Consider the following 19,340-nt stretch of genomic DNA (forward strand, 5'->3'; position numbering starts at 1 on the left):
TATAGGTCAGTTGGCTTGGGTAGAGGATCAACTCTGCCTGCTTCCTGGGTATATTTACTCATAAAATGGGATCTTTAAGGCTGGAGCAGAGGCAGTGCCTTGCTAGGTGCGTACAACACAAAGCCTTGCGGAATGATGGAAGGGTCATGTCTCATCTCTGGATGGGATCCAGTGACAGCACACACGGACCTGGCGTCTAATGGGTAGACGGATGGAGCAGAACCATGGGGCAGGCAAAATGCCTGGCATCCTGGTCTAGAAGCGGTGTGAGCACTCCATGGAGGGGGGCGGGACTCCCACACTCTGACAGGTCTTGGTAGCCTTATGATACTGAAGAATGAAAATGCTGTTTGTACCCACTCTCCTTGGGTACCAAGTTTTGTTGACTGTGTGTGTTTGTGTATGTGTGTGTGTGTGTATGTGTGGCAGGGGTGAGGGAGCAGTGGGCAAGAGCTTCGAGGCTGCTGAGGTCCCCATAAGGTACCATTTACCCAGAAACTGGTAAGTACTGGGCAAAACGGCATTGACTAAGGTGACCCCCAGCGCCATGGAGGTGGCCTCTCATAGCTCAGGTTGCATGGAGGACCTGAACCAAACTCTAGAATGTTCCAGGCTTCTGGAGCACCCTCCTTTCAGCTGTGATATTAGGGGTGGACCGCCAGGGTCCAGGAGTCTGGCTGCCTGTGCACGAGTACCAGCTTAATCACTTCTTAGTGCATAACCTTGAGAAAGACATTTACCTTCTAAGCCTTGGCTTTCTCATCTGAAGTACTGGGGGACGGGAGGTGGGGTAGAAATGGTGACTCTCAGCATGCAGTTTTCTCAAGGACTGAAATGAGCTGATATGTGAAGGCTCTTTGGTTTGGTTTGATACTCAGCGAAATGTCAGTACTAGCAAGAATTGCCTAAGCTTTGGGTACCCCAACTCCATGCTAGCTCCAGCCATGCAAATTCACACACAGACGTCACATGCTTAAGGCCAATAACATCACAGAGTCACAGGCAAAGCCAGCAATGATGGTGGCAGGAGCACGCTGGAGGAGAAAGCTGAGGCTGGTGGGTAGTTAGCAGTCAGATGAGATGGGCAGCCCTGACTATGGCCACGTCCTGGCTACATCCTGAAGCAGGAACGCCCTTCACCACCTCAAGCTCTGTCTTTCTAGACCCTGGAGAGCTTCATCCTGAGGCTTATAGGACAAGCCAGGTGCCAGGGACTCAATGCCTGGATCCAGCCTTCTCATACCTCTGACCAACCATTCTCATCTCCCCTGAGCTCTTCCCTCACTTTCCACAAAGGAAATATTAACTGTATCCACTTATGGGGACCTAGAGGGACCGCCTAGAACCAAGCCCTGTCTTTGGCACTTCTGAGTATAGCATCCATCCACAGAGGACACCGGGGTAGACAGCGGCTGTTCTGAGGATGGTTGCGGGGGCAGCTGGTGTCTTGGAATACCTAGGTCTCGCTCTATCCCGTGTGTCTACTGACTTTCTTGCTTTTTTCCTCTGTTGCTCAGTGTTCTGAAGAGTATTTAGTCCCTGTGTCTTCAAGAATGCATTCCAAGACCCCAGCAGATGACAGAAACACTAGTTCGCACCAGACCTTAGTTATGCTGTGTCTTTTGGCACAGTAAGAAATTAAAAACAATAACTTATATTAAATAGTACAAGCTTAATATTTCCTACGAGGTTGGCCAGAGGCAGTGTCTCTTGAAATATCTGACTGTAGTAACTGAAATCATGTATGCAGGTGAACTACGAGGTGTTATTTCATACAGACTGGAGACTGGAATAATGTGTCTTCCCTTCCTTTTCCTTGGCCTTCCTGAAGTTGCCCTGGGTAGCACTTTACCTTGTACTGAGGATAAGCCAGCATGGAGAAGCAAGCAATGCTCCCCGCCCCAAGCAGGGACATGTGGGCCAACTCACCACACGTCCAGGCATCCCGATGGCACCCTTGTCCCCCTGATGAAGGAGGTGGAAATAGTCAATGTGGCTGCCACTTGCCAGAGAGTCCCATGCGCTCGTGTAAACCTGACTTGGGGACACAGCTAGGCAGCTTTGTTGGGGCAGCTGGGACAACATCTGGAGTGGCACCACGTGTCACGTGGACGTCACAGATGACATCCCAGGAGACCTCACTAACCAGTGTCAGGACCTCAAAAGCCTGGATGGAACCAGACTTCTCCATCTCTCACTTATGGTTTTCTGCACTCAAGCACGGTGCTATAGAATGAAGGTTACAACGGGAGATCATCAGCCTGGGCCTCAGTTTCCTTAGGTGTCTCCCAGGCCCTTTCCCCCTTAGGCTTGTGTCATGGCAACCCATCAGGGATAGCCAGAATGGGCTAGGAGTCATTATCCTTGACTTGAAGACACAGAGCAAGAAGAAGGACGAACGGCTTCCCTAGGTCTGTCTGCCAGAGCCAGAGAAGCAATGCCCCTGCTCTGCTACTTCCCCTTATGCTCTGGGGCCGTGCCCCGCCCCCTCTCCTCACAGGCTGCTCCAGCGTGTGAATTCACATGCTTTGTTTTGTAGCCAGGGTTACATCCTCTAACTCTGGAAATCTGCTTATGAAGTTTTCATTTGTCCCCCTCTCAGCAGAAAGTATTTTTTTGTAATCACAGGCATGCAGACATCATAAAAATCTGGGGTGGGGCCTCAAAGGATGAGGAGCAACAGGGTATAGAAGATGATGTCCAGCCGCCTGGATAGGAGACTGCCCTGAAATTCCCCTGGGGTGTGTGTGTGTTGTGGGGGTGTGTTCTGGGGTGACTCTGGATCTGCTGAGGCACAATGCCTCAAGGGACAAGCGGCATCCCAAGACATATGTGAGACGCATAAGAAACACTGTCAGTTCCTGTTAGGCTGACACTGTCAAGATCAAGAGTCTATGAGCAAAGTGTTCTGCTAAGAATGGCACAGCGCCGGTTGTAAGCACCGATCATTTCCCTAGCCTCCCTGAGTACCAGTCTTTCTGAGTGGGAGATGGAGGGTGAGAGCTTTGAGGTGGCTGAGGTCCTCATGGGATGCTCTTGCCTTATGCCGAGAACCTGACATCTGGTGACTGTTGGGCGAAATGGCACAGACTAAATAAAGCAGAAGCCCGCAGCCGCACTGTATGAATGTTTACTCTTCCTGTCCCTTATATGCTAATGACAGACCAGCAAGGGTGTACCTGCTCGTGGGCCACCTCACAACCCTTTGCATGGAATCCAGACCCTCAACCAGTGACATTGTCCCTCCCACTGAGGACACACCAGGCCTGTGCCTGTTGTCAGCTCTGACTCTGATGACCTCACAGTCCACTCACGCTTGGGCTCTTGAATGATATTACAGGGTGCTGTAGGTCTTGGATTATTTTTCCTTTCTTTTGGAAAATAATGTTCTTTGCAGCCCTGGCCATAAAAAGCTCGGGTTAGGGACAAGCATGGAAAGGCTAGTGGCTGGAAACTGGGCAGCATCCTCTGCTCTTTGAATCGCCCCCTAAATGCCTTTTAAAGGTGTAAGAAAAGCCCGCCCACATTCCTCTCAGTCACCTGACCATAGCCCTGCTTAGATTTCACAGGGACCAAGACACCCGCCCTATTGAGCTGTAGCACTGGGGGAATCTCAGCTAAACCCAAACCTTCTTCCACGTGTACCTGACTAATAAAGTTAGTAGTGATGAATTCTAGAAGCTGTTGGATTAGTTGAACGGCTATAGTATAATTTATATCCAGAAGGTTCCAGAATCCAATGGAAGTGGCTTTTAGCAAAGGGATACAGGGAAGACAGGTATCAAAGATACCTCCTGTAAGGCTCCTCCCCGGCATCCACTCCATATCCTGCCTAAGTACTCCAAAACCCATCTATGCCTTCCCTTAACCCCCTAAATGGACACAGCACCTTGTCTGAGCCACTCCCTGCTCCAAAGCCCACAGTATTTATATCCAGTCCTCATCTCATTTATCTAAACAGATAAATGTCTCTGAAGACTTTAAAGATGGTACTCCAATAAAGGTCAGGCATGGCCCAAAAGAAAGTACAGTGCTCAGCGGTGTGTGATAATCTATTAACAATCCACTATTGGGAAACTCAGACAGGCTGAACCATGCACATTACCCTCCTAAGCCTGAGACTCTGTCTTCCCATCACTAAAATGGATTTGGGAATACCCATTTCTCTGAGCTGTTACTGTTTTTCTCTGACTCATCGAAGGATTGAGGCTGGGGATGCTCAGAATGCCGGGACTTATTAAAGCTCCAGGACAGCATGGCTATTCACATGGCTTCTATCCACTTTTGTCCAAACTCCCTCGGGTTACTCAGCCTCTGACAACTAGGGAGAATCAAAGGGCATTCACCAGAGGGCACAGGAAGACTAGAACAGCAGTTTGAATGTTATCTGCCATGAAAGATGATGGGAATGACCCAGGGGTTGACCAGTTGTCCCAGTTCCCCCATTACAAAACTATCTAATCAGTGTTGGGAAGGTCTGCTACTGGGCCTGCCTGCATAACACCTTAGGAAGGTTGCCAAGAACTATAGTCATAGGTCCCAGGTATTCTCCAATGTTCCAAAATAGAGGGCATGGGAATGGTTTTACCCTCAGCTACAGATTAAACACTCCAGAGAGAGGTCACACTCAAGAGAATTGTAAGGAGAACTGGCCACCTAACTTAGCCAGTCAACAGACTGAGAAAGACTAAGTGATGGGGGCTGGAGTGTGGCTCAGTGCGAGAGTACTTGAAGCATGCCAGGGCCCCAGGCTCTATCCCCAGTGCCCACATGAAAAGGAGACAGAAAGATAAGAAATGAGTTACTTACAGGGAGTCCAGGTCTTCCCGTGGGGCCCTGAAATAAAGAGGTAGGGCGTGAACTTGATACAGGGCAGAATTATGAACCGTCAACGGGGTAACACTGCACCAGTCAGTTGTTACCTCAGGGAAGTTCCCGGTACTCTGGGAGCTTGTTTGTTATCAAAAATATTATTGTTATCAAAGCAATAATATTGTTTGTTATCCTTTCTGTCATCCATCCATCCACAAAGCCAAGCAACCAGGACCTCCTGTATGCCAGGCCCAGGAATAGGACAGGAAACAGAAAGATGATATGTCCCTTCCCATGACTCAAGGGTCACTGGGGCTTTGCCTCTCACTAGCATACCCGGTCTCTGAGCCCTTGTGTTTGGCTCCTTGTGGTTCTCTGGGCACCACTTCTGCCCACTAGCCCTGACTAGGAAAGAGTTGAGATAAGATTCAAGGGTCAGAGATAGTCAGGACTCTGTGTTCCTTGTCCTACCACAAAGAAGTAGAAGCCAAAGGTAAGGCAGAGCCTGCCATCTGTTATGATGTCCCTGGTGCATGGGATACATCTATACAGGCGACATGGAGCCAGAGAAGGGGAAAACCCACAGAGGACCATGAGGGAGCCAGTAGGGACTTGCTTTGATGTGTGAGACCACATAAGATCATCCATTCTGTGATTGGTTCATACTGGGGTGGGAGGTGGGAGCTGTTCTGCCTTCCTGATTTCTGGAACCCAATAGACAAAAGTCTCTATAACATGAGTAAGAGAAGAACACCAGCTAGGCCTATGTTAGCCTAGAATCATCCTGGCACTTGGGAGACAGAGGCATTAAGAAGAAGAAGTCTAGGCCAGTATGGGCTACAGAGCAAGACTCTGTCTCCAAATAAGCAAACATAAATAAAAAGGAATTATCCAACAAATATCCTAACAATTATACTTTCCTGTCCATCATAATAATATATGCTTGGAAACTCTCAGGAACCCACGACATCCAGGGAGTGGCATTTTTCTAGAGCTGACTCTGATCTCAGATGGGTTTGACTCAAAAGGGCTGCTAAGGTACTATAATAACAGCTACCCTCTGCCAAGAAGGGGGAAATTTCTGAGATACTCTCAGGAGCTGCACCTGCATGGATCAGTAGGACTAATATTGTAAAAAATGATCATTCTGGGAAAACACACAAATACACACACACACAACCAAACAAACCACAAAACCCAGGATAGCCGGGTGGTGGGGCGCATGCCTTTAATCCCAGCACTTGGGAGGCAGAAGCAGGATCTCTGTGATTTTGAGACCAGCCTGGACTACAAGAGCTAGTTCCAGAACTGGCTCCAAAGCAACACAGAGAAACCCTATCTTGAACGACCCCCCCGCCCCCCCCCCAAAAAAAAACAGGATAGCTAAAACAATCCTGAATAACAGAACTGCTGGAGTATCACCATCCTAGATTCAAACTGTATTGCAGAGCTATAGAAATAAAAATAGCATGGTCCTGGCATAAAGACAGATATGCTGATCATGGAATTGAGCTGATCAGTAGAATTGAACTGAAGATCCAGAGACAGGTTCACACACCTATGGACACCTGATTTTTGACAAAGAAGTAAAATATAAACATTGGAGAAGACAGCCCCTTCAACAAATGATGCTGGTCAAACTGGATGACTGCGTGTAGAAGAATCTATCACCCCACACAAAACTCAGCTCTAGATGCTTCAAGGACTTCAACATAAGACCAGATGCCCTGAATTTGATAGAACACTAAGACCAAGAGTTAATGCACAGGACCTCAAAAAAGCTGAAAAATTCTATATGGCAAAGCACACACTGTTATTCAGGCAAAGCTGCAGCCTATAGAGTAGGAAAAGATCTTTTCCAGTTGTACATTTGATAGAGGGTTAGTATCTAAAATACATAAAGAATTTAAAAAAGTGAACATCAGGAAACAATAACCCAATTCAAAAAATAAGGTACAGATCTAAACAGAAGGTTCTCAAAAGATGAAATGGCTGAAAAACACTTAGAGAAATGTTCAACATCCTTAGCCATTAGGGAAATACAAATTAAAACTACTTTGAGATTTCATCTTAACCCAGTAAGAATGGCCAGGATCAATAAAGCAAATGGCAGTTCAGACTGGTGAGGAAGTGGGGTAAGGGGAGCACTTATCCATTGCAGGGTGGGAGTGCAAACTTGTGTAGTATCTCTGGAACTCAGTGTGGCAGTTCCCCAGGAAGTAGGAATCCATCTATCTGAAGCTCTAGCTATACCACTCTTGGGCAAAGGACTCTCTATCCTACTATAGAGACACTTGCTCATCCGTGTTCACTGCTGCTCTATTCACAGTACTCAGAAACTGGAAACTGCCTGCCTGTTCAGCAACTGATGAGTGGATAATGAAAATGTGGTACATCCGCACGATGGAATGTTATTCAGATATTAAGAAAAATTAAATTATCAAAGTCGCAGGTAAATGGATGAAACAAGGAACCATCATCCTGGGTGAGGTAACCCGGACTCCAAGAGACAGATATTGTGTTTTGTATTATTTGTGAATGTTAGCTTTTAAGATTCCAGTATGTTTGTTTTAATCCAAATAACCACAGAGGTTAGATACCTAGTAAGAAACCACGGGGAGGAGAAGAGCTCTCAAGGAAGGGGAAATAGAACACAGTGTTATGGGAGGACAAAGGGGAAACCAGAGTAGGAGGATTAAATAGTGAGGGGAGTGGGAGGGCAGGGGAGTAGCAACTAACATAGAGGCCACTTGAAAGTGACACGGAAGCCTACTACTTCAGTAGCTTCTTAAAATATAAGTGAACATGAAAGGAATATAAATGGAGTTACCTAATAGAGGAGACAACATCTCAACTAGACATCTTATGCCACCAAGCCAAACCTCCAGTCTAGGAATGAGTTATATATTACTGAGATGTTGGCCAAAGGGGCCCCATGAGAATGCTCAAAGATCACAAGCTGTTGCCAAGGCTATCAGTTGCTCTCCCCAACCTGATGTTAAGGGCCTATTGCTGAAAACAGCACTTATGCCACTGGACACAGAGAAGTCGAGCTGGTACCTAACTAGAATCTTCATCCTGTTGACTAGTGTTCATGGCCCTGGAAGGTACTCTGCACACTACAGGAGGAGAAAGGTAAATGCTAATCCAGCTATAACCCTGTGACCTACAACAGCAAACTGTCTGCAAGATATACTTGTGTGATAGTGGCACAAATGCTATAGGAGTAACCAACTACTTTTTGTTTTTTGACTGAATTTAAGACTCACTCCATGAGTTGGAGCACCTGATCCTTCTTGGGTGGTCCAAAACCTGAGACTAGATAGGTCACGGGCCTAGGGGAAAACCTAGTACTATTATTCTGAGAAAGGGATATAGCAACAAAATGGCATAGTGCTTGCTATACCCATAGATGAGTGCTTTGCTTGACCCACATCAGAGAAGCTTCTTCTCAAAGTAGTCGGTAACTAACACAGAGACATACAACTGGACGATACGTATAAAGTGAGAGACTTTGGAGCACTCAGTCCGAAAAGGGGATGTCTTCACTGAACCTCGTCCCTCAAGGCTTGGGAATCTACAGAAGAGGAGGCAGGAAGAGTCTAAGAGCCAGAGGTGACGGATGACTCCAGGGAACAAAGTCTCCCAGACACAAGACTGAGGCATATGAACTCACAAAGAATGCGGCAGCATAAACAAGACCTACACAAGTTCAAGCCAGATGGGGGCCCAGAACTAAAGGGGAAGTAGACATGGGGTCCCACCCCTAACCAAGAAGCTATATGCAGCTGACACCAATGACAAAGGGGAAATTTCTCCATTGGAGGAAAACTGAGTATGTATCAGCCACACTTCAGCACAGGCCCCATGCCCAGGAGTACTTGGTCCACACAAAACAAATTCAGTGGCAATTCTGTGGACCTTTTGTTTCTCTTTGCTTTGTTTATGTATTTTTTTTTTTGTCTTGTGAGTCTTTTGCTTGTTTATTTTGATTTTCATTTTTGTGGGTTTTTTTTGTATGTGTTTCTTGATTATTTTTATTTTTGTTTGTTTTTGAAAGTGAGTGAGAGAGAAAAGAACATAAAGCTGGGTGGGAAGGGAGGTGGAGAGGATCTGGGAGGAATTAGGAGAGAAAAATACGATCAAGTTATAGGGTAAGAAAAAAAGGTTTTCAATTAAAAAAAAAAGTGCTGAGCCTGAACCCTGGCACACAGGGTGGAGGCCAGCACAAGTGAAGGTGTTTTAGTAGCGGAGGTAAAACCTTCTGGAACAGAAGCAAGTGCTGTGTGGTCAGCCCACCTGTGCTCAGTTTTGGCTCTTCACTTACGATGTGAGTGATGAGGGTGACCTTAGGGAAGTGACTTGGTTTCCTTGTGCCTTCATTTCCTCAGCTTGAGAACGGGAGAACAGGAACTGGGTAATCACCCGCCTTTTACGACAAGGTAACTAGTGTAACACTGAACTCCGGGAGGGACTCACGTACAACAAGTGCTAAGCAAAGGTTGGCATGAGCCATTCTTAGAAGGGGACAAGGGAGTGAGGCACAGGTTCAGGACAAAGCCATGCTTCACTGGATGTCCATGGCATTCCTACAAAACTGTAGACTGACTTTTGCAAAAAACAAACAAACAAACAAACAAAAAACCCTAATTTACCTTTTTGCATGGAACAACAGGGAACACGAAGCCCAGTTTTTCTGCCTCTTCTGTTCAGTTCCCCACCTCTATTTCCTTACCTAGTCTGTCCCCGTTTGCTTTCTGTGGCTGTAATAAAGACCATGGCTAAGACGGGAGGGTTATGTGGCTTACACATTCAGGTATCAGTCCATCATAAAGTCAGGATAGGAACTTAAGGCAAGAACGGAGGCAGAGGCCATAGAGGGGCATTGCTTACTGGCTTGCTTACCAGAGCTCCCTCTGTTTGTTTTCTTATACAGCCCAGGAACACCGGCAAGGGCAGCATTATCCACAGTGGGCTGGGTCCTCTCCCACTCCCATCACTAACCAAGAAGATAACTTGCCCACACATCAATCTGATGGAGGTATTTTTTTCAGCTGAGAGTCTCTTCCCACATGACCCTAGCTTGTGTCAAATTGGCAAAAACCTAACTAGTACATATTTTTAAATCCCTCTCTCCCAAGGTGAGGTGGGATGGAAATAAATAAATCAACAGGAATTACAGTTTCTTTTTTAAATCGGAGGGTGCTGTGTGCTCCTATAACTCAAGTGATGAGAAAAGGAGTGGGGGAAGACAGCTTCTTCCTTGGACACCAGAGTGGGGACAGTGGGAAAGGCTAACCTGCTACCCTTTGTTAACTCCTGCTGCCATATGGATGCATCCTCCATGGTGTGTGCCAACCTTGTGCCCATGGGAACCTGGGTATCCCCTCTGGAGTACAGAGCCAGGCCCTAGGAAAATGGTCCACAGGGCAGCAGGCGGGCATCTGCCCAACGCTCACCTCTGGCCACCAACATCCTTCCTTTGCAGGAAGCAGAGAACACAGGGCTTAGGAAGCTCCCCCATCCCTCTTCCTCCTGCTGCTTTTTAGTCTTTAGACAGAGCTGGGCAAAGACCAGGGGCCTCTCATCTGCCTCAAGCTTATTCGTACAAAGAACTACCTGGACCTTGTCCCTTGCGCCACAGCTCAGGAAGGTAGAGACTGTTGAGTGGGACTTGTACCCCACTTCCTTTGTCAGTCCCCAGAATCCAGGAGCGACAGTACCGACTCTGGCTGGGAACAGCAAGCCAGACAGTCTGACACAACTCTACGGATGCTAAAGTTTTTGCCCCCTCTGGAGTGTCCTAGGATGAGGCAGATGTGGACTCTCGTCTTTAAAAAAAGGAAGGGATACAGGGCCCCAAGTCAGCAGGTGGCCTGTCACAGTTCTTTTACAAAAAAGACAAAGTCTTAGGGAGCCTAGGCTGGCCTTGAACTCTCTATATAGCTGAGGATGACCTTGAATCTTCCTGTCTCCATCTCCCAAGTGCTGGGATTTATACTGGGGATTAAATCTGGAGTTCCACGCATGCTAGGCAAGCGCTCTACCAACTGAGCCACAACCCCAGCCCCTGCCATCTATTCTGGAAGATGGGTGACAGGAATGACCCTTTGACACCCCTAAACTAACCATGATAATACACTTCCTCCTTGACTGCTATCGGACAAGGTACTGGCAGGATTCTTGGGGTGGGGTTTGGGATTTCAGGGTAATCACAGAGTACTGAATAAAGGTCTCTTTAAGAATCAAGGGTGTCACTATGTTCATAGCAGCATTGTTTGTCATAGCCAGAACCTGATGCCCCTCGACCGAAGAATGAATAAGGAAAATGTGGTACATTTACACAATGGAGTACTAGACAGAAAAAAAAAAAAAAAGACATCTTGAATTCTGCAGAAAAATGGATGGAGCTAGAAAACATTATTTTGAGTGAGGTAACCCAGACACAGAAAGACAATTATCACATGTACTCACCCGTAGGTGGTTTTTAAACATAAAGAAAAGAAAAGCAGCCTACAAACCACAATCTCAGAGAACTTAGACAACAATGAGGACACTAAGAGAGACTTACATAGATCTAATCTACATGGGAAGTAGAAAGTAGAAAAAGACAAGATCTCCTGAGTAAATTGGGAGCATGGGGACCTTGGGGGAGGGTTGGAGGGGGAAGGGGAGAGGAGAGGAGAAAAATGTAGAGCTCAATAAAAATCAATTAAAATAAGAAAAAAAGGATCAGGTATGTCATGGGAGAGGGTAGAAGAGAAGAGGGGAGGAAGGGAGGGGAGCAGAGAAAAATGTAGAGCTCAATAATACCAATTAAAAAAAGAATCAGGTGCACTGGTTTCTCAATTAGGGTACTCTCTTCCTCTGGCTTCCATTGGTTCCTCACAGCCCCAAAGTCACCTCATAGCAACTCAGGAGGGAGGGCCAGGAGGGAGGGGTGGGGCAGAATTCAGTAACCTTGAGAAAGATCTGATGTGAAGTGGCTGGGCCCTTTCTGAGCCAGTACCCTCAGCTCTTTTGTCAGGCTATCAAATGCTGTCCCTCAAAGAGCATGTGATTCTGGCTTTGGGTCCTTTACCTTAGGGAGGTGTTTTCCTTGGGTTCTTCTCTGGGCGACTGGAAAAGGTCCAGCTTCCTGCCCACGCTGGGACTAAGGCCCAGAAGGCAGGATATGTTGCCTGTACTGCCACTGCCACCACCAGCCTCAGCCGCCCCTCGGGGCCTGGCCAGAATGGGGCTGCCCACGCAGGGGTGTGGGTGGCACTCCAGAGTCTCTCTAGCTTGGAGCTGTGTCCTGACCTGCTTTCTGCATGGCACAAAGACACTGGGAGAACCTAACTGGGTAATCTTTCTTCTTTCTGATAGCTAGCATTTCTTTGAGTGTTGCTAGTGTGTGTGTGTGTGTGTGTGTGTGTGTGTGCATTTGAAAAAGGTAGGACAAAATAGCCAAGAAGGGTTATGCCGATCTTCTAGAATGAAATGGAGGCCAGAAGGACAGGGTGGCCATTGTCTTGCCCTGAGGGGATGCAGAGTGCTCCATCTTTGTGGCACACAGGGAAGGACCCTCTTGGAAGACAGCAGGGGGCTGGCTGTCAGCGCCCCACCCAGGGCCCTGTTACCATAGATGACACAGGCCTTTGAGATGCACACGCGCACACGCGGGGACCAGCTGCGGCCTGTACTTACAGGAGGTCCTGAAAAAGAGAGAAAAGGGCTGGTCAGTGTCACTGCTGCCAGAGGGACACGGTGGGGAGGTCACCTTAGAAACAACATCCAAGAATTCTTTGGCAAACGGGTTTCCATCTGGTCTTCAAAGTTCCTCTTTTCCTGGCTCACTCTTGCCGGTGTAATCCATTTCCCCTTTATTTTGTCTCCCTATTTTTATTATTGGATGAGAAACGCAGGGCTTGGGACCCCAGGCTTAGTACGGAAGAGGGGTCTAGTGGTCCCCACCCCTCACCTTCCCGACTGTCAAACTGCATTCTTGGGGTCCTGCCAGTGTTCCAGGTTGTTCCTTGGTGGCCTCCAGTACATGAGCAGAAAGGTCACAGAAGACGCTGGAGAGATTGATGCTCTTAGCATGCTCACCACTCCTGCAGGCTTTCCCAGGACATGCAATGGAAAACTGGCAAAAGGAGCGGGGGTGGGGAGGGAGGGAGGCAGCCTGATGTCTATTGGCCTGGCCTCGTTTCTGTTAGGCTCTGAGTCAGACATCTTGCCGTCGTGGGTCTGAAGCCCACTACTGCTTTCCTAACACCCACTTCTCAGTCTTGGGTCCAGCCCTCTCTCTCCACGGACTCCCCTTTTCCTCCTCCCCCCACATTCCTTCTTCCTGCACTGGACTTCGGCAGCAGCCTGGTCTCATTACCAAGAATTACAAGTTCAAGCATTGTGAGGGTGGGAGCCAAGAGGGTAGGAGAGGACGTAGTGACAAGAGACAGTCTGGATGGCATTCCTGTAGAAGGAGATATGGAGGCCCCACGGTCCCAAGGGGAGGGGTCCCGGCTGTGCATCCCCTTAGCCCCTGCTGACCTGACTGTGTCAGCTTAGAGGCTAGCCACTTCTGTTCCCTTTCATGCTCTGCCAACATGGTCGCCTGATGCTTCCTCACTGGTTCCTTATGGCCCCAAAGCCACTTCCTTTCTCCCCTCCCTCATCTGCCAGTATCACTCTGTGTTCTGGTTCCCAACCAGGAAGAAACAGCCCATCTTGCGCTGGCCTCTGTCAAGCCATCATGTCTGGGTGAACAAAATGTTTCAATTAAAAACAACAACCAAAGGGAAAAAAAAAAAAAGGTGTAGTGGCTGGCTGGCTGGGAAGCTCGGGGCTAGATGGCAGGGTTCCAGAACAGGCTGGGGGCAGAATGGGTCAGGGAAGGAGAGCATCTGGGACCTATTAGGCTGAGGATGTCATCCAGAACCTGCAACTATCTCAAAAGTACAGGCTTCCTGGGCAGTCTGTGCCTCCTGGTTGGGGGGACAAGGATTCAACAGTGACAAAATTGAGCCTCTAGAAATTTTTGGATGGTTTGGCCACATGAAGGGCAGGCACACTGAGCCTATCAGGTCTGACAGGGTCCCAGCTCCTCGTGTGCAGGATTGGAGATGCTCCTGATGAGACAGGAGGGAGCTATGGTGGTGGACCTGATGCCGTTAGTAAACAGGAGAGCTGCCGACCCATGTCTACAGTGTGCCCTCACTCAGTAAGGCTGACGTCCTGCACAGCCTCCTGCAGCCCTCTGTAGGATTTCTCTTCAGCTCCCAGGGGCCTTGCTTCACCAGGCTGTCACCACCCCCAGCCCGTCACTCACAGGGTCTTCAGTGAGGAAGAAGCCCCTATGTTGACCCTGGGCCACAGGATGGTGTGTGTGTGTGTGTGTTTGTATGTATTTGTGTGTGTGTGTATGTATGTGTGTGTGTGTGTGTTTGTATGTGTATGTATGTATTTGTGTGTATGTGTGTACGGGGATTAGTAACAACAGTCACCTTGACACCTGAGAGACCAACCACTGAACATGTCTGTGAGGATGTTTCAGGATTCATCCTCTGCCCCCTGCCTACAGACACGATGCTTCCAATGACGGGAAGCTCCCACTGCCATGCCTTCATCACCGTGATGGATGATGGCCTCAAACCGTGAGCCAAAACAAATCTTTCCTTCCTGAAGTTGCTTCAGCCAGGTATTTTTTGTCAAGCCACAAGGAAAATAACTAGCAGCTGGAAGGGAGAAGGAGATGGCTCAGCAGGTGAGGGCTCTTGCTGCCAATCCTGATGACCCGGGTTTGATTCCCAGGACCCATATGGAGGATGGAGGGAACTGATGTGGATTAGACTCGGGGACCTGACAGGACAAGGCTTTGTCCATGATGAACACTTTCCTAGCCATGGGGAAGATGGAGCCTTTTCCTGATGGAGCCTTCTGGGAGATCTCCAAGAGATCCAACTGTTACCCTCCTACGTCTCATCTCCCAGGCCTGCAGCGGGGACCCCTGGGTTTCACCTTTGCCCAGTGTTGTGTTCACTAAACAGTGGACGGGGAGCTGACATATTTGCAATGTGTAGCAGCGCTGGCATGTGATATGTCTGTGCTCCTCAGTCATGTGACTCAGGACTGGGCCATCTTTCTGGTCAGGCACTCAAAGGACAGCCACTTTAAAGCATCATCAACTCCACTGTAGACAGACTAGGGACTGAGAGGCCCTGGAGGGTGGGTAAGGATGTGAGCAGAACCCAGCCTCCTGACTCCTCATCAGGAAACCTCCTACCAAAATTGTTCATCTCTCATGACCAGGGGAGGGGACTCCGTGAGCGACTGTCCACATCACCCCATGAGAAGAAGGAGGAATCACCTGTGCCTGCTGCAGGCCGTGGAACAGAGGGGAGATTGATGCAGATTGTCCCAGATAACCCAGGATGGGCTGCAACAGGATGCCCAGTGATGACCTACAGTAGACACCCAGAGTAGAAACCTGTGCAAGAACTTCCTCCTCATTCCTGTCACCTGCCACCTGCCACCGTGGCCTCTATGAGCAAGGCAGTCTTGCCTCTTAAATAGAAAAACAGGAGCAGACCCTGTGATGAAACCTGGGGTGGCCAGAATTCCGAGTGACCTTTCTCTAATAAATTCTGTACCACACTGTGGCTCTATAAAGATGGAAAACACACAGGCATTCCCTTTGAGGAAAGAAAACAGCTTTAAACAACAACTACACAAGTTATCTAAAGCCCGAGGCTAAGCTCTCTGAGTAGAGAGGAGGAGCTCCTTTCCTTCTGCTGAGGAGTTAGTGTCCTATGTGAGACAGCTGGAGAATAGCCAAGCAGCCCTAATGGATCGTGAGGACTCCTGAGAAAAGCCGGTAGGAGGAGGAGCCATTCATTCACGCATTCATTCATTCACTTACTCGATCAATGTTTACCATGTTCTCAGGGCCCTTCATTCACTCATGAAATCACCAACTATTCTGTAAATCAACATTACAGGCGATGCATGAAGTGTAACACTAATAGGGCCTCCATGATATCACATCAGCTCTTGGGATAAGCTTGGGGTGGGAGTGGCAGGCTCACCCCTACTCACTGATGTGGAATCTGAGTGTTCAAACCTGACGGCACATCACGATGTTGTCACCAGAGGAGTCTACGTTGGAGCACTGTGCAATCAAGTTACAAGGGGGAAAAAGCTAAAGTAAAGATTCCATTGTGTTTGGGAAAAGACAGGCTGCATTTGCCCATCCACTGGGGGTTAAGCAACTTGTCTAAGGTTCCCCGTGACCTCAGGCAGCACCTGGGCTTTTCTTTTTGTTTGTCTGTTTGTTTGTTTTGAGACAGAGTCTCTCCTCGGGTTTCTGGCTGTTCTGGAGCTCACCACAGACAGACCAAGACGGCCTTGAACTCACAGAGATCCTCCTGCCTCTGCCTCCCGAGTGCTGGGATTAAAGGTGTGCGCCACCAAGCCTGACCCGGCTTGCATCTCTTAGTCTTTTTTTTTTTTTTTTTTTTTTTTAAAGTTTTAAACTCTCCACTGCCTGCCTGGCTTTGAACTTGGCCTCTGTGAACTGTGTTTTCCCTGCTGGAATCAGACCGTCCTTAAGAGTTGAAGGTTCTGCCTAGCCCCTCTCCAAATCTGCTCCTGGTCCTAAGTAGAGCAAGCACTGAGTCACAGTGCTCAGAATTCAAAGTCACCCAAGCCATGTTCTGACGCAGCCTGATTGTTCCACACCTCCCACTGCCTGCCAGTCTCTACCAGGACAGACACTGGGTACCCCAGACACTCCAAGGACCTTGAGTTGTTTACAATAGCAGTCATACTCTGCCTACAGGGTGGCAACAACTTACTTGGGCTGTCTTTACTTTCAAGGGATTGCAGGCCATGGTCTAAAAACCCCAACATGGGGGACCCTGGTAAGGAGGACTGAGACCAATTCTGGGTAGAGCATCTGGATTGGTTGTCCCAGGAACATGCTTGATACAGTGAACCCCAATCTACGGGTTAGTAGCCTCTGGCTGTAGTTTGCCAGAGGTTCACAGCTGGTAAAGGATCCCTAAACCTAGTTCAGAACAGCCCAGAGCTCTGGGGGATAGCACAAGGCTTTAGAAAGTCTGACAACTGTTCAACATCAGCACATTTGGTCTCCTGTGAGTCAGCACAGAGCTCTCCTTGGCTGGGCGCTTCGGAACCTCGTGCATCGACAGCTGAAAACTGGCCACGATAGGAGTTCATGCTATAGAAATCAGTAAAAGCAGCAAAGCGGCCCCTTTCCCATCCCGTCAACCAGCTGTTAAACATCTGTAGCAGCCCACAGATCAGATCTATCACGCCTTCCTCAGTCACAAACATTTCCAGGCATTCCAGGTGAACGTGAGCAAGCCCTGGGGCCTGGGAGATGTGGGCAGCAGGTGTAGTGTCTATCTGTCTCTCTCCCTCCGTCTCTATTTCTCTGTTGTAGGAGTCTTCAGAGCAAAACGGCCAGCCACCATCTCCTTCAGACTAGCTATGTCTGCTTGCAAAGGTTTCTTAGAGCCAAGTGTGCTGACTACTGCTATCCCCTCCTAGAAGGAAGGGAAGAGGAGAGTCATTGACTCTCGTCCCAGATGCTAACTGCTCCTTTTAGTCTCCTGAATGCAGTTCTGCCCTATTGCACACAGCCTTGGGTGCTGGAGATGGTTAAGGGAAGGGACCGCCTGTCTATGTAGCTAGGAGGAAGCCACCATTCATGCTGGGTGAAAACTTTTCCATGTGGCTGCTTTGGGATCATTCAAGTTCCTGCCAGCAACCCCTGATCATGCTCTCTGTCTTTAAACCTAAACTCATAGGTTCCCCAGGAAGATCTTCAATGGAATCATACTTGTCTCTGGAACCTTCTGAGGGGAGGGGAGCTATTGTTTATGTCTCTCCAGAGAAGGAATTCTTTAAGCAGGTTTTCATACTCACAACAGACATTACTAATCAGTTGTGGCAGTTTGAATAAGAATGCCTGCCCCGTGGGCTCATATATTTGAAAGTGTAGTCACCAGGGAGTGGCGCTACTCAGAAGGACTAGAAGGCGTGTCCTTGCTGGGGTAGGTGTGGTCTTGTTGGCGGAAGTGTGGCACTGAGGGTGGGCTTTGAGAATTCAAGAGCTCAAGCCAGGCGCAGCGTCTTTCTCTTCCTGCTGCCTTTGGATCTGGATGCAGAACTCTCGGCTACCCCATGTGCCTGCATGTTTGCATGCTCCCCGCCATGAGGCTGATGGACTAAACCTCTGAAACTGTAAGTCAGCCCCGATTCAATGCTTTCCTTTACAAGAGTTGCCATGATCATGGTGTCTCTTCACCACGATAGAACACAGACTAAGACATCATTCTTTGTGACTTTTCCCCCCATGAGCCTAGACAAGGCTTTGAGATTTTTTTCTACTGCCAATCAGCAGGAACTGGCATATGAAACAAGGTCAAGCACTAGCCATTTGGGGGGTGTGGCAAGGGATGAGAGCTCTTTTCTGACTTCCCAGGGAGGTCTGGCTCTAGCCTTGTTGGGCAAGAGAAAGGCTCTGCAGCACGCCTCGTACCAGACTGGGATGATTTTGTATTAGCCTTTTTTCCCCTTTCCTACCCAGCTGTTTAGATTGGCAGAGAGGCGATTGGGGCTACAGCTCAGTTGGTACAGTGCTTGCTTGGCATGCAGAAGGCTCTAGGTTTTATCCCCAACATCATAAGAACAGATCATGGTGGCCCAAACTTGTAATCTCAGCTCTCAAGAGGATCGAAACTCAAGATCACCTTCAGCTACATAAGAAGTTCAAAGCCAACCTGGGATAGGTCAGATCTCCCATCTTAAAAAGAAAAAAAAAAGGCAGACTGGGGTATGAGCAATGAAAGTGTGGGGGCCAGAGAAGACCCCCAATTAGACCTGCCCCAACCCCAGAAGTCCTCATTCGACAGCTTTGTTCCCAAGAGCCCAGCTGAACTGTTGCCACCCCTAGTCCTCTGAGGGCAATTTTAGTGACCCCCCTTTCCTGTGGAGCCCATGATGTGAGCTCCCAGCCTGGCAGGATGCTCAGACCACTCTGCTCTTGGATGCCCTGCCCTTCAGCACAGGGACTGTCCTTTTCGTGTCCTTACTGGCTTCCCCACCTTGTTTGGTGAATGCCTGAGGATGAGCTCAGGTAGGTGGCTAGGAGGCGGCACAGGCTGTGCCAGGGCTGCGGACTCCCTCCTCTGCCTCCCTTGCAGCTTTCTCCCACCCCTCCCCCTTCTGAAGAGAACTTCTACTTTGTTCTAGCCAGCCTTTCTCCAGTGCCCACAGAGCGGCACATCTTCCCATACAACTCGAGACGTGGCTAAGAAACAGCTATGGTGAATGCCTGGGGCCAGGCACCCTTGTGAAGATGGCGAGGAGCCCACAGCAGAACCAGGGGACCCTATTGCCACCTCTGTAGTTTTATCTACCTCCAGGAAAAGCGGCCCTGAGGTTCTGGGAAGTGACTACAGGGAGCCACAGGCAGCAAGCCTGAGTGCAGGGCCTTCCTAGGTGAAGAAGGAGGTCAA

General features: G+C 48.7%; 1 protein-coding gene across 1 annotated transcript in view; it reads right to left on the bottom strand.

Annotated features, from left to right (window-relative positions):
• Col13a1 (collagen type XIII alpha 1 chain) overlaps positions 1 to 12,506 on the bottom strand; it is a 79,807-nt gene extending 67,301 nt beyond the window's left edge. Inside the window, exons 1-3 of the mRNA XM_057751810.1 lie at positions 12,502 to 12,506; positions 4,810 to 4,836; positions 1,930 to 1,965 (exon numbers count right to left, since the gene is read on the bottom strand). Coding sequence (XP_057607793.1) covers positions 1,930 to 1,944 — 15 coding nt within the window. The 5' untranslated portion in view covers positions 1,945 to 1,965; positions 4,810 to 4,836; positions 12,502 to 12,506. The remainder of the gene's footprint in view (positions 1 to 1,929; positions 1,966 to 4,809; positions 4,837 to 12,501) is intronic.
• Positions 12,507 to 19,340: the final 6,834 nt, after the last annotated feature.

This window comes from Chionomys nivalis, chromosome 19 (genome assembly GCF_950005125.1).
Source record: "Chionomys nivalis chromosome 19, mChiNiv1.1, whole genome shotgun sequence".
Classification (NCBI taxonomy): domain Eukaryota; kingdom Metazoa; phylum Chordata; class Mammalia; order Rodentia; family Cricetidae; genus Chionomys; species Chionomys nivalis.